The sequence below is a fragment of the Chelon labrosus genome (genome assembly GCF_963514085.1).
Source record: "Chelon labrosus genome assembly, chromosome: 2".
Lineage (NCBI taxonomy): Eukaryota > Metazoa > Chordata > Actinopteri > Mugiliformes > Mugilidae > Chelon > Chelon labrosus.
Genome location: NC_140338.1, coordinates 3183193 through 3195341, shown reverse-complemented (window position 1 = coordinate 3195341; position 12149 = coordinate 3183193). Strand labels below are relative to the sequence as shown.

Genomic DNA, 12149 nt, shown 5'->3' with positions numbered 1-12149 from the left:
CATTGAGTCAGGTTTCTAAGATATCAAACCATGTGGAGGAGTTTTGTGCACTAAACATTTACAGCCCTGTTATAGAAGCATACTACTTGTATTAAAGAACAGAAAGTCAAATGCCAGAAAGTAACAAATCAAGGACGAAAAGAATTTGATAAATAAAATTAGATGTGTTTGGATGAGCAGTATCATCAAGAGAAGGAGTACATTTAATCTCTGTTGTTCTGTTTAATCATATAGAGATGTGGATCGTCAAGACTGATGTTGTTGTTCTCTTCGTCCAGCAGAGGTCAACATAACAGCAACCATCTGAAGAACTTATTGAACTTAAGACTGAGGTAGAGCTGCACATGGTTGTAAAACAGACCTATTGACTTCTTTTTATGACCTGCAATAAAGTGACACCAGGAAATACAATTAGTAAACATTTCAGTGTATTTTAAACTCAGCGTGTCTCAGCGTGAAGCAGGAAACAACAGAGCTACAGTCAGAGGAGTAAAACTATAAAGGCTTGATTCAGTGTCATTCATCGTCTTCTGTATCTGCTTGTCCTGTTAATTGTCGGAGGGAAGGCTGGAGCCCATCCCAGCAGGGGGTCTACAGGGTATACCCTGGACAGGTTGCCAGTGTATCGCAAGGCTTTCATTTACTGTCACTGTCCTGAAATGAAAGTCAAACTTTGTCAGAGCGACAGCAGAGCTGCAGTCCAGACTCAACTGAGTTACTGGTGAGTACTGCTGATAATATTTACTGTGTTTCAACAACCTGCATCAAAATTTAGAGCTTCAGTCCAACAGGAAGTTCCACTCTGTCCGCTTCATACTGACTCTGTCAGATTAAATCAGGTGAAATCTGTAGAACAGCATGTTTCTTTAGAAGTTCGATAAATCATCAGTAATCAGTAAATCTCTTCTTAAACTGTGTTTTTTCTCTCTTTCTCTCTTGTTGCCAGTGTGTAGAAATGTCTGCTGCCAGATGTCTGAGATCTGAAGATCAGTTTCTGTGCTCCATCTGTCTGGATGTGTTCACTGATCCAGTCACTACATCATGTGGACATAACTTCTGCAAACACTGTATCACTCAACACTGGGATACTACTGACACGTTCCAGTGTCCAATGTGTAATAAGGTGTTTGAGACAAGACCTGAACTGGACATCAACATTTTCATCAGTGAGATTGTTGCTCAGTTCAGACATGAAGCTCAACAGAAAGTCAGCAACAGCAGCTCAGAGCAACAAGCTGCCAAACCAGGAGAAGTTCCCTGTGACGTCTGCACTGGAACCAAACTGAAGGCCCTGAAGTCCTGCCTGGTGTGTCTGCTCTCCTACTGTGACTCTCACCTGGAGCCTCATTTGACAGTGTCACGCCTGAAAAGACATCAGCTGATCTACCCTGTGGACAACCTGGAAGACAGGATGTGTAGGAAGCACGATAAACCTCTGGAGCTGTTCTGTAAGACCGACCAGACATGTGTCTGCATGCTCTGCTCTGTTTTAGACCACAAAACACATAAGGTTGTTCCTCTGAAAGAAGGATATGAAGGAAAGAAGGCAGAGCTGGGGAAGACAGAGGATGAAATTCAGCAGATGATCCAGAAGAGACGACTGAAGATTGAGGAGATGAAAGAGTCAGTGAAGATGAGTAAAGATGCTGCAGACAGAGAGAAAGCAGAAGGTGTTCAGGTCTTCACTGCTCTGAAGGAGTCTGTTGAGAGAGGCCTGAACCAGCTCATAAAGGAGATCGAAGACAAACAGAAAACAACAGAGAAACAGGCTGAAGGTTTCATCAAAGATCTGGAACAGGAAGTCTCTGAGCTGATGAAGAGGAGCTCTGAAATAAAGCAGCTCTCACACTCTGAAGACCACCTCCACCTCCTCCAAAGCTTCTCCTCCCTGAAAGCTGCTCCACCCACCAAGGACTGGACAGAGGTCAGCGTCCGTCCACCATCATATGAGGGGACTGTGGTGAGAGCTGTGACTCAGCTGGAGGAGACACTCAGTAAAGACATGAAGAAGCGGCTTGAGGCTGAGATGAAGAGGGTCCAGCAGTATGCAGTGGATGTGACTCTTGATCCTGATACAGCACATCCTGAACTCATCCTGTCTGATGATGGAAAACAAGTTCACTGTGGAGACATGAGGAAGAATCTTCCAGACAACCCAGAGAGATTTTCTCCCTCTATTTGTGTTTTAGGAAAGAAGAGTTTCTCTTCAGGTAGATTTTACTTTCAGGTTCAGGTTAAAGGAAAGACTAAATGGGATCGAGGGTCAGAGAGTCAATCAAAAGGAAGGGAGACATCAAATTGAGACCTAAGAATGGTTTCTGGACTGTATGGTTGAGAAATGGAAATGAATACAAAGCTCTTGATGAGACTCGAGTATGTCTCTCTCTTTGTTCTTGTCCTGAGAAGGTGGGGGTGTTTGTGGATTATGACGAGGGTCTGGTCTCCTTTCATGATGTAGATACTGCAGCTCTTATCTACTCCTTTACTGGCTGCTCCTTCACTGACAAACTTTACCCATTCTTCAGTCCTGGTCTGAATCATGGTGGTAAAAACTCTGCACCTCTGATCATCTGTCCTGTCAATCAAACTGTCTGGTCCATTTAATGATGAAGCTTTGAGATCAATGAATGAACTTATTGATCTTCACACTTGATTCCCTCTCAAGTACATGGTAGTGATGTGAGGAAGAATTTTCCAGACTACTCAGAGACACTTTCTTATTTCTCCTCTGAATCATCGTAGTAGAAACACTGCACCTCTGATCATCTCTATAATCACTCAAATGAAATATTAGTAAGGATGTGGCCCATTATCTCATGATGCTGTCTCTTTTCTGTCATTTTTCCAGACTTAATTACCTCATACTAGACAAAGTTCCCCTGACTTTTTAACACGATTGTCCCGTGACAGCACTAAAAACAAGACTTCACCTTCCCAAACAATAAGAGATTATTCAAGAAGACTTTTTCTTCCTAAATTAAATGACATGAAATCATGTAAGGTTACCATCATCATCTTTCTCAACAACACCCTGTTGATTACAGTAGATTGTGTTTACTCTGTTTCAGCAATCAACAATAAAGAGACGAGAAGCTCTTGTTACTGTATATTACCCTTTATTTTAGCATAGACTCTAAATAATTAAATGCCATTTAAGATAAACAACGACTACCTTAAGTCTGGAACCCATGGAAATGGAAACCATTCATTCATTCATTTTCTGTATCCGCTTGTCCTCTTGAGGGTCGCGGAGCCTATCCCAGCTGTCATTGGTCTAGAGGCGTGGTACACGTTAGACAGGTCTCCAGTCTACTGCAATATCAAGAAAAAACTATATATATACGGATTTTTCCCTGCGGGAACCTCCCAATGGGGTCAATAAAGTTGTCTATCTATCTATCATATAGTTTTTGCTTCATTCAGTATTTTCTATATTTCTACATAAAATTGATTCAAAACATCAGCAGCATTTTCACACAAGTCCTGAAAGTCGACAAAGTGAACCCAGTCTAACACAGAAATATTATACTTGTTCATTTATTCAGGAAAATTAGCCAGTATTATCTGTGAGATGCAAACGTAGGTGCACCCTTAGGATTACAAGTTAATTTCAGGGAGAAATTATAATTATAAAAAAAATATAAAAGAAATTATATTTACAGATGGACTCTATAGAGATGGACTCTCTGGAGTCCATCTGTTCAGATTCAATGAGCTGAATGTGAAGAGAAACTGGGTCATGCAGCAAGACAACGAGAACCAAGAACACAAGTGGTTCTACAAAAGAACGGTTAAAGAAGAACATGATGAATGTTTAGGAACGGCCAAGTCAGAGTCCTGACCTTGATCCAATAGAAATGTTGTTGAAGGACCTGAAGCAAGCAGTTGATGTGAGGAAACCCACCAACATCTCAGAACTGAAGTGGTTCTGTTCTGAGGAATGGGCTAAAATTCCTCCAAGCTGCTGTAGACCACTGATCAGCAGTTACCGGAAATGTTTAGTTGATGTTATTGCTGAAAACAAGGGGGTCTGTGCAGACAGATAGTTATTATTGTTTATTCAGTGTGCAAATTAATGATTCATACAGATATTTCTAGAATCTTTGATATGAGTTGCCAGTGAAATAAACACTTAATTTATCTTTATTTATTAGATTTTTAAATTGTTTAATTACCACAAGGTCTCAGACACTTCATTACACATCAATAACGTTTTAACTCAATTTAATTTCCCTTTAATCGATGAATTAAAATGACTTTTCGCACTCAGACTCTGTGTAAACGCCCATCGTCATAAGACTACTCTACCCATGATTCCTATCGCCTGGTATTTCCGGGTAGGTCGTCAGACAGCCATATTTGATTCGATTATGCTGTTCAGGCTGCGACAACCCGTTTAGCCAGTTCTTGACAAAAACGGTGAATTTTGTTGACTACGAGGCCGGTCCAGGATTCATCTGCAACGAGCTCCAGCTGCATTCACGGCGACGACACTTTGTACCCTGTAGTCAACGATGAATCCCGAGTAGTAAGTGGCGGGTTCGGGGCCGTTTCTGACAGGTCCGGTTGAAGCTGTCAGCGCAGCCGGGGGAAGCTAAGCTAAGCTAGGCTAACAGCGGCTAACCGTGCCGACCGGTAGACGGCACAAAATGAAGTCAGCTGCTTTGTCTTCGCTGCTAAGCTAGCCGCACACAGCGTCAAATGACAGCGCTGTTCTTCACCGCTGAACTCACGCCTGTCAACATTTTCCGATCGAGACAGCTCCAATTAAATCGGCCAATTATTTTTGTTTCGTTAACGATGACTGTTAGCTCTCTTACAGTTAGACGGAGCCACTGGCGGCTAGCTAGCTAGCTAGCAGGCTAACTGAGAGCAGCTACGTGTTGGCGGATGAAGCTGGGGATTTAGTTGTTTACACAGAGACTCGGTTCTGGTGACAGCTGGGGCCGCGGCTCGGTTAGGGGACACGAAGCGAACCGAAACACGCGAACCGATCCGGGCTGAATCCACCCGCAGCTCGGTGGCGTTTACCCGCAGCTAACAGGAAGTTGGTCGGTGGTGGTTGGCTAATATCAGGGTTACTTCACCGCAACTGACAAAACACCGCCGTCACTATGATCTATGTAACATTTATCGATTAGTTATTCCCTCCGTAAACGTCCTCAAAGCCCTCACACAGATCTGTTTGATCGATTAACCGTCGAAAATATGAAGAAGAATCGGCTAATAATCGATTAATCATCTGATTAATCGTTACAGATTAAATGTTATTGACCATAGTTTGTGATTCTGTGATTAATCAGTAATGAGAACAGTCCTAACCTGTCAGACAGGTGTTTTATTGATCAGCTGATCGTGTGTTTATGAGTCTGTTGATCTTTTAATTTTCTCAACAGCTGATTATATTATTTTGAACTCCCAGTCTGATCAGTGAAAAAAAAATCAAAACAAAGCTGAAACTAAGACACTATTTCTTGAAGACGTTTCATCTAAGTCTATGGATGGACTTTCAGCTTAGCTTTTTATTTGTTTTTATTTGTTTTTTATTGTTGGATGTACCGTGACTTTTAATGTTTTGTGTCCTCAACAGTGACTATTTATTCAAGCTGCTCCTGATCGGTGACTCTGGCGTTGGAAAGTCTTGTCTCCTCCTCCGGTTCGCAGTAAGTCACGTAACGTTTTAACGTCTCCTCCGCCGTCGGCAGCGTGGCGGCGGGTAACCTGACGTCCCGTGTTTTGTGTCTTTGATCCCAGGATGACACGTACACAGAGAGCTATATCAGTACCATCGGCGTGGACTTCAAGATCAGGACCATCGAGCTGGACGGGAAGACCATAAAGCTTCAGATTGTAAGGACTTCGCTGATACGCCCCGTTCAGACCTTCACATTAACATCTGACATCCTGATCTGATCTCTAGTGTGTATCTTAAAGTCCGGGTGTGAAAACTGATGTGGAGGTGGTCTGGGACACATGTGACCTCCTTCCTTTGGTAGTGTGAACACACAATGAGTCCTGGGTCACATTAAAGACCACCTACTCAACAGGGCTGATCTGAGGAAGAGGAGTTTAACTCATTCATTCTGTCCTTGGAGATGTTAACTAACTAAAGAAGAAATAAATCTAAACTAGAATCAACTCATTAAATGACAACTCAGCAGTGACATAGTTCTAATCTGAGGTTTGTCTCTAAAATAAATAAGAACATGTGAGAGACTTTCCATCTTGTCCCAACATCTGGATCATGTCTCCAAGTCAACAACCAGCTGTTGATGGTTCTGATCCAGCGGTAGGTAGAGATCCATTAGAGACAGCAGCTTGTACAATAATCTACTGACCACATGATGGCGCTGCTTATTCACAGACACACAAACTGAGATCAGATCTGGAGACGACCAATGAGAACTCATGGACCGGGTCTGGACCTCAGACCAGTGGTTTTACTGATGACGCTCTGCTTTGTCTCCTCAGTGGGACACAGCCGGTCAGGAACGCTTCCGCACCATCACATCCAGTTACTACAGAGGAGCCCACGGCATCATAGTGGTTTACGACGTGACGGATCAGGTCAGAGCAGCGTTCACGTTCACGTTCTTTAGACAACCAGAAGGTTTAAAAAAGGGAAACATGAGTCATAAACACGTTGGTTGACAAATTAAATAATAATATCAGGGCTGCTACCAAGAATAGAACAGAAGAGGTCTTTATTGTCATTGTCACAAAGTACAACGAAATTAAAAGTGCTCTCCTATCAGTGCAGCATTGAATAAAGATATAAAAACGAATAAATAAAAACATATGACAACATTAGCAGCATAAATAACACAGTCATGCACACCCAGTCATTGCATAAAATGTCAATTTCCCTGCGGGAACCTCCCAAAGGGATCAATAAAGTTGTCTATCTATCTAAAAACAGTATATTGCATATAATTTTTCTGCAGCATTGAGGGTTGTTATTGCAGATGCATAAAAACTGAGTTTGAGTCCATTTGTCCTTGCGTTTATTGATCTGTACCGTCTGCCAGAAGGTAACAGTTCAGCCAACAATCAAGTTTTTTTCTTCCCCAATCTGATTATTTATTCATTTATTTTCCCAAATGTAGGACAACTTGTTGACAGTTCAGTATCTCTGCAACACATCAAGAAAGTGAATCTTCAGTTGAACCTTCTTCATTTGGGGAAAAAAATAAAATAACAGTGAAGAAACTAAATGTACACTGTCAAAAAACAATAGAGATGATTTAAACAAAACAATTAACCAACAATCACAATATATGTAAAATCTCCTGTCCGTTCTTGGATTCAAGAAACTGTACAAGTCCTGTTTCCCTTCTTTAAAACAGACCTAAAAACATATATAGAAGAAAATTATTATTCAACAGATGACTTGTGTTTTTTGGTAATTCCCCTCTCAGTCGTTATTGTTTTTGTACATATTTTTTGCCAAACTCCCGCGCTACTGTGACAAGGTAATTTCCCATACGTGGGATTAATAAACATGTCTTATGTCTTATGTCTTATGACGGTTAAGTCAAGCTGTGGACATGTACCATTTTTATTCAAATTAGGTGGATTCTCATGAACTACTGAGATATGAAAGCCAAACAAACCAAGACTTAAATGCAAATGTTTTAAAGCCCTTATCACAAACCTGTGTTGCTCCACAGTGCCCCTAATGGCCACACTACCCACAACACGCCTTTAATTTTTTATTTAAGGCTCAGAACCTTATAGGCGGTTTTTTTTTTTTGTCTTGTTGTAGATCATTTGTTACAAGTTTTCTGTCGGCCATCTTTTGGACGTCATGGATCCTTTGTCTGATTAAGTGTTGACTGTGTTTCTGTCTCCCGTCCTCAGGAGTCCTTCAACAACGTCAAACAGTGGCTACAGGAGATCGACCGCTACGCCAGCGAGAACGTCAACAAGCTGCTAGTAGGCAACAAGTGTGACCTCACGACGAAGAAGGTTGTGGATTACACCACAGCTAAGGTGAGTGGATGCCATGCTAACACCTGGCTGCTCCATGTTGGAGTCCACTGGTGGGAAATAAAACATGTTCAAAGAGTATAAATGAGACGAGGGGAACGTATGGAGAGAGTTGTTTCTAAATATGTCTGTGAAGGTTCTCAGTCATCCAGGTCATGGTATATTCAACGAAGGTTCAAAAAAGGCAACTGGACTTGTAGAGTTTTTTTGATAAGACGTTTCACCACTCATCCGAGTAGCTTCTTCAGTTCGAACTGACCCCAACTGATGCAAGCTACTCGGATGAGTGGTGAAACGTCTTCTCAAAAAAACTCTACAAGTCTAGTTGCCTTTTTTTGAACGTTTGTTGGATATGTTTCTAAATATAACAAGCAGAGAGAAATCCACCTGCTAGCATTAGCAACTTTTCAGTGTCTGAATATAAAGGTCTGAACACACCAAACTAACATCGAAGAACTACAGTGAAGAGAGGAGAGGAAGCTAGCAAAAGCTACTGTTAGCTGGGAGGCTAGGAAGAGCTACTGTTACCCGTCTTTCTTCCTCTTCCGACATCCTCCTTCATCAGTTCAACGTCTTTAACTCTCGTCTCTTCAACAGGAGTTTGCCGACAGCTTGGGGATCCCCTTCCTGGAGACCAGCGCCAAGAGCGCCACCAACGTGGAGCAAGCCTTCATGACCATGGCGGCCGAGATCAAGAAGAGGATGGGCCCCGGGGCCACGGCCGGCTCCTCCGAGAAGTCCAACGTCAAGATCCACAGCAAGCCGGTCAACACCTCGTCCGGAGGCTGCTGCTGAGACCGAGCCGCGGCCCGGACCCGACCCACGAGCAGCCTCAGCGTTTCCATGCTCCACAGGAAAGAACAGCAGAGAGGGACTTTGAGCGGTTTGTAAATGTGTGTGTGCAGCTAGAGCAGCGATAGGACGGTAAGCCCACCCATCAGAAACACCGGCCCTTCATCTGATTTAACTAATTCTTATCTTATCTCCTCACAAGAACACGCCTCACATGAAGCACATGCTTAGACGTGGCCATGTGCTGCACTGGGAGGCGTGACGTCGGCACAACAAGGAGACGTTCATCCACCATCCCAGAATAATCTATAAACTGTATATATTTATACATAAATGTAAGAAGTGAGCGTTAAACGGCTGGAGGCACCGATTAAAACGACGGAGGAGATCTTTGATAACCATTTCTTTTGTCTCAGTTTTCACTCTTTGTTCAGGAGCCTGGACTTTCTCTGGGCTTCAGACCCGGAGGCCACTTTATTAGGTACACCTGCCACTGGCCTCTGCAGGGAACCTGATGTTCTATTACTGGGGGTCAGAATATTGGGAACCACGGGGGCACAGATGAGATGGGAAAGTCTACTTTGTGGCAGAGCAGCAGTGTTGCACAGGCGTACCCAATAAAGTGGACATTGTCATTATTTCAATATTAAAAAGAAAAATTAAAGTCAAAGTTGTTTAACTGCTCAGTTTTTATTTCTGATTTATCTGTTAGTGTGACTGATTAGTTGATCACTAAATTATAACCATTAAACTTTGATTCCAACACCTTCTGCTAAAAACATTTTTGAATATCAAGTCACCTGGTGATACTGTTGATCAGAACGTTTACATATATCCACATGTTAATTATCATCCGCAGTGTTGAGTCTGATTTAATTATTGATCTGCTAACGGTTGCTAACACCCACTCAGAGAGGAACCTTCATGGAAATCTACCTGGTTTAGTTCTAGAGATCTGTATGAGCAGAAACTAACTGCTTGGAAAGCAGCGCTGACATTAGCATCGCTATTAGCATCTGCTTCAGTGTCCCTGTTAGCATCGCTATTAGCATCCGCTCTAGAGAGTCTCGACCACAACTCCCAGGCTGTGGTCACACACAATCAGACTAAACTAACTCAGCTACTCAGAAAGTAATTAATAGACAATCAGCTGATAAATCATAAATAATTATTGTGTGCAAACATGTGACACAGACCTAAAAACCTAAACCTACCTGGGTTGTTATTATTAGAGGTTTATATGAGGAGAACCAAACTTGCTTGGAAGCAGCAGTGACATGCTAGCACTTAGCATCTTCATGAGTATCTGCTCTGGACTCTGGTCTTCACATCTACACTGCCTGGTCAAAAACAAAACAGTCGCCACCTGGATTTAACTAATCAACTAGGTAGGAGCCTCCTATTGGATAATTACTGCATGGGTGATTATCTTTCAGCTGACAACAAGTTATTTAACACCAACTGATGCAATGAGTAGCTTCTCATTTCTTCAACAACCATGTCTAAAGACACATCCTGTGGTCGTGGAAAAGATGTTAGTCTGTTTGAGAAGGGTCAAATCATTGGCATGCATCAAGCAGAGAAAACATCTAAGGAGATTGAAGAAACTACTAAAACTGGGTTAAGAATTGTCCAACGTATTATTAAAAACTGGAAGGATAGTGGAGAACCATCGTCTTCCGGGAAGAAACGTGGTCGGAGAACCAACAGCAGAACTCAGGGCGATGTTTAATAGTGAAAGTAAGAGCACTTCCACACGTACAATGTGAAGGGAACTCAAGGGATTGGGCCTGAACAGCTGTGTAGCCTTAAGAAAACCACTAATCAGTGAGGCTAACTGGAAAAAAGAGGCTTCAATTTGCTAGGGAGCATAAAGATTGGACTCTGGAGCAATGGAAGAAGGTCATGTGGTCTGATGAGTCCAGATTTACCCTGTTCCAGAGTGATGGGGGCATCAGGGTAAGAAGAGAGGCAGATGAAGTGATGCACCCATCATGCCTAGTGTCTACTGTACAAGCCTGTGGGGGCAGTGCTATGATCTGGGGTTGCTGCAGTTGCTCAGGTCTAGGTTCAGCAACATTATGTGTCCAAAGAATGAGGTCAGCTGACTACCTGAATATACTGAATGACCAGGTTATTCCATCAATGGATCATATTCCAAGATGACAATGTCAGGATTCATGGGGCTCAGATTGTGAAAGAGTGGTTCAGGGAGCATGAGACATCATTTTCACACATGGATTGGCACATCTACACAAAATTAAATAAAGACCCTAAAACATCCTTGGTAAAATAATTGCTGGATGATAGAGGTGAGGATGGGGCAGGTTGATTAGTCTAATCTAATTTTCTGGTAATGAGAGGATGGGGGTCTTGGTCCTCACCAGATGAACCAAACTATTGTAAACCACCTGTTTGCCTTTAACCGTGGAGGTCTGATCGTTGTTTGGAGTGGTGTGACTTCCTGGACTGGAGCTCCGCCCACACAGGAAGCAGGTAGGTCAGGTAGAAGACCACCAGTCTCCATCCAAGTTCTGGTCCAGCCCAAAGAACCACGTGACCAAGTTCAGTCCAAATACCTGGATGTGTTCTGGCCCCGCCCCCTTTAAGAAGTCCCAGAATGCATTTCAGCTGTGTCTGAGCTGATTACTCCACCTGAGCTCATCTCACTTAGTGTTTTTTTGTTCTGAGGCTCAAACTAACGTAAATAATTTAACGCTCCAAAGACAGAATCCTTCTGTTTTCAGTGAATGAATCAAGAAAAGACAAATTGTTTCTTCACATTTTGACTTTGACTTTTGACTTGAGAACTTTAAAATGAAAAGTGAACTCAATAAAAGTGCTAGCTAGCCTCTGTGCTAGCTGGTAGGACAGGAATTCATTTAACCAGACGTTTGAAGTAACTGCTTCAACTCAAAGTGATCAGGAGACGTCATCGACATCCAGGTCAGTTGTTTCTTTAATGATCAAACCAAATGTTGTTCTTTGTCCTGGAGCAGTGATTCCCAATCTGGGGTACGTAGTGACGTACGTCAAAGTGATGTAGGGGGTGATTCTGAACTCAGCCTGGTTACATTTTGAAACTGAAAAAACAGATAACAGGTTGTTTTCTCATTTTCTGATTCTCCACCTAAATGAAAAATCAAAAGACTGTTTTTCATGTGAGTCAAGTATGTTAATAGCTAGATTGTAGGACAACTGGCTTTGAAGCTAGCACTATGTCACCTAAATAAGAAAGACATCCCTGAACTGTCTGTGGTGGGCAGGTGCAAATCTCCTGATGATATAGCTATACTTGTTACAGTTATTTCCCCCCAGAAACAAGCAAATCTCGTTCTTGATTGGGTCTTTAAATTATGTCGTCAACA

At 42.4% G+C, this 12149-nt stretch overlaps 1 protein-coding gene and 1 pseudogene across 2 annotated transcripts; both read left to right on the top strand.

Annotated features, from left to right (window-relative positions):
- The first annotated feature begins 800 nt into the window (after window positions 1–800).
- Window positions 801–2792, top strand: LOC311501026 (E3 ubiquitin-protein ligase TRIM21-like; annotated as a pseudogene). The gene has a single exon. The product of its transcript is annotated as an E3 ubiquitin-protein ligase TRIM21-like (transcript).
- A 1411-nt stretch (window positions 2793–4203) lies between these two features.
- On the top strand, window positions 4204–9546 carry LOC311501282 (ras-related protein ORAB-1). The gene is made up of 6 exons (XM_084563003.1): window positions 4204–4528; window positions 5591–5663; window positions 5755–5850; window positions 6472–6567; window positions 7861–7992; window positions 8587–9546. Exons 1-6 carry the CDS (start codon window positions 4515–4517, stop codon window positions 8782–8784), a joined length of 609 nt encoding a protein of 202 aa, XP_084419129.1. The 5' UTR covers window positions 4204–4514; the 3' UTR covers window positions 8785–9546.
- The last annotated feature ends 2603 nt before the right edge of the window (window positions 9547–12149 follow it).

Excerpts from the sequence above, each read along its gene's own strand:
- LOC311501282 (XM_084563003.1), top strand. Across the intron at positions 5,664-5,754 it reads GTCTCCTCCTCCGGTTCGCA|GATGACACGTACACAGAGAG; the intron begins GTAAGTCACGTA and ends CTTTGATCCCAG. Across the intron at positions 6,568-7,860 it reads TTTACGACGTGACGGATCAG|GAGTCCTTCAACAACGTCAA; the intron begins GTCAGAGCAGCG and ends TCCCGTCCTCAG.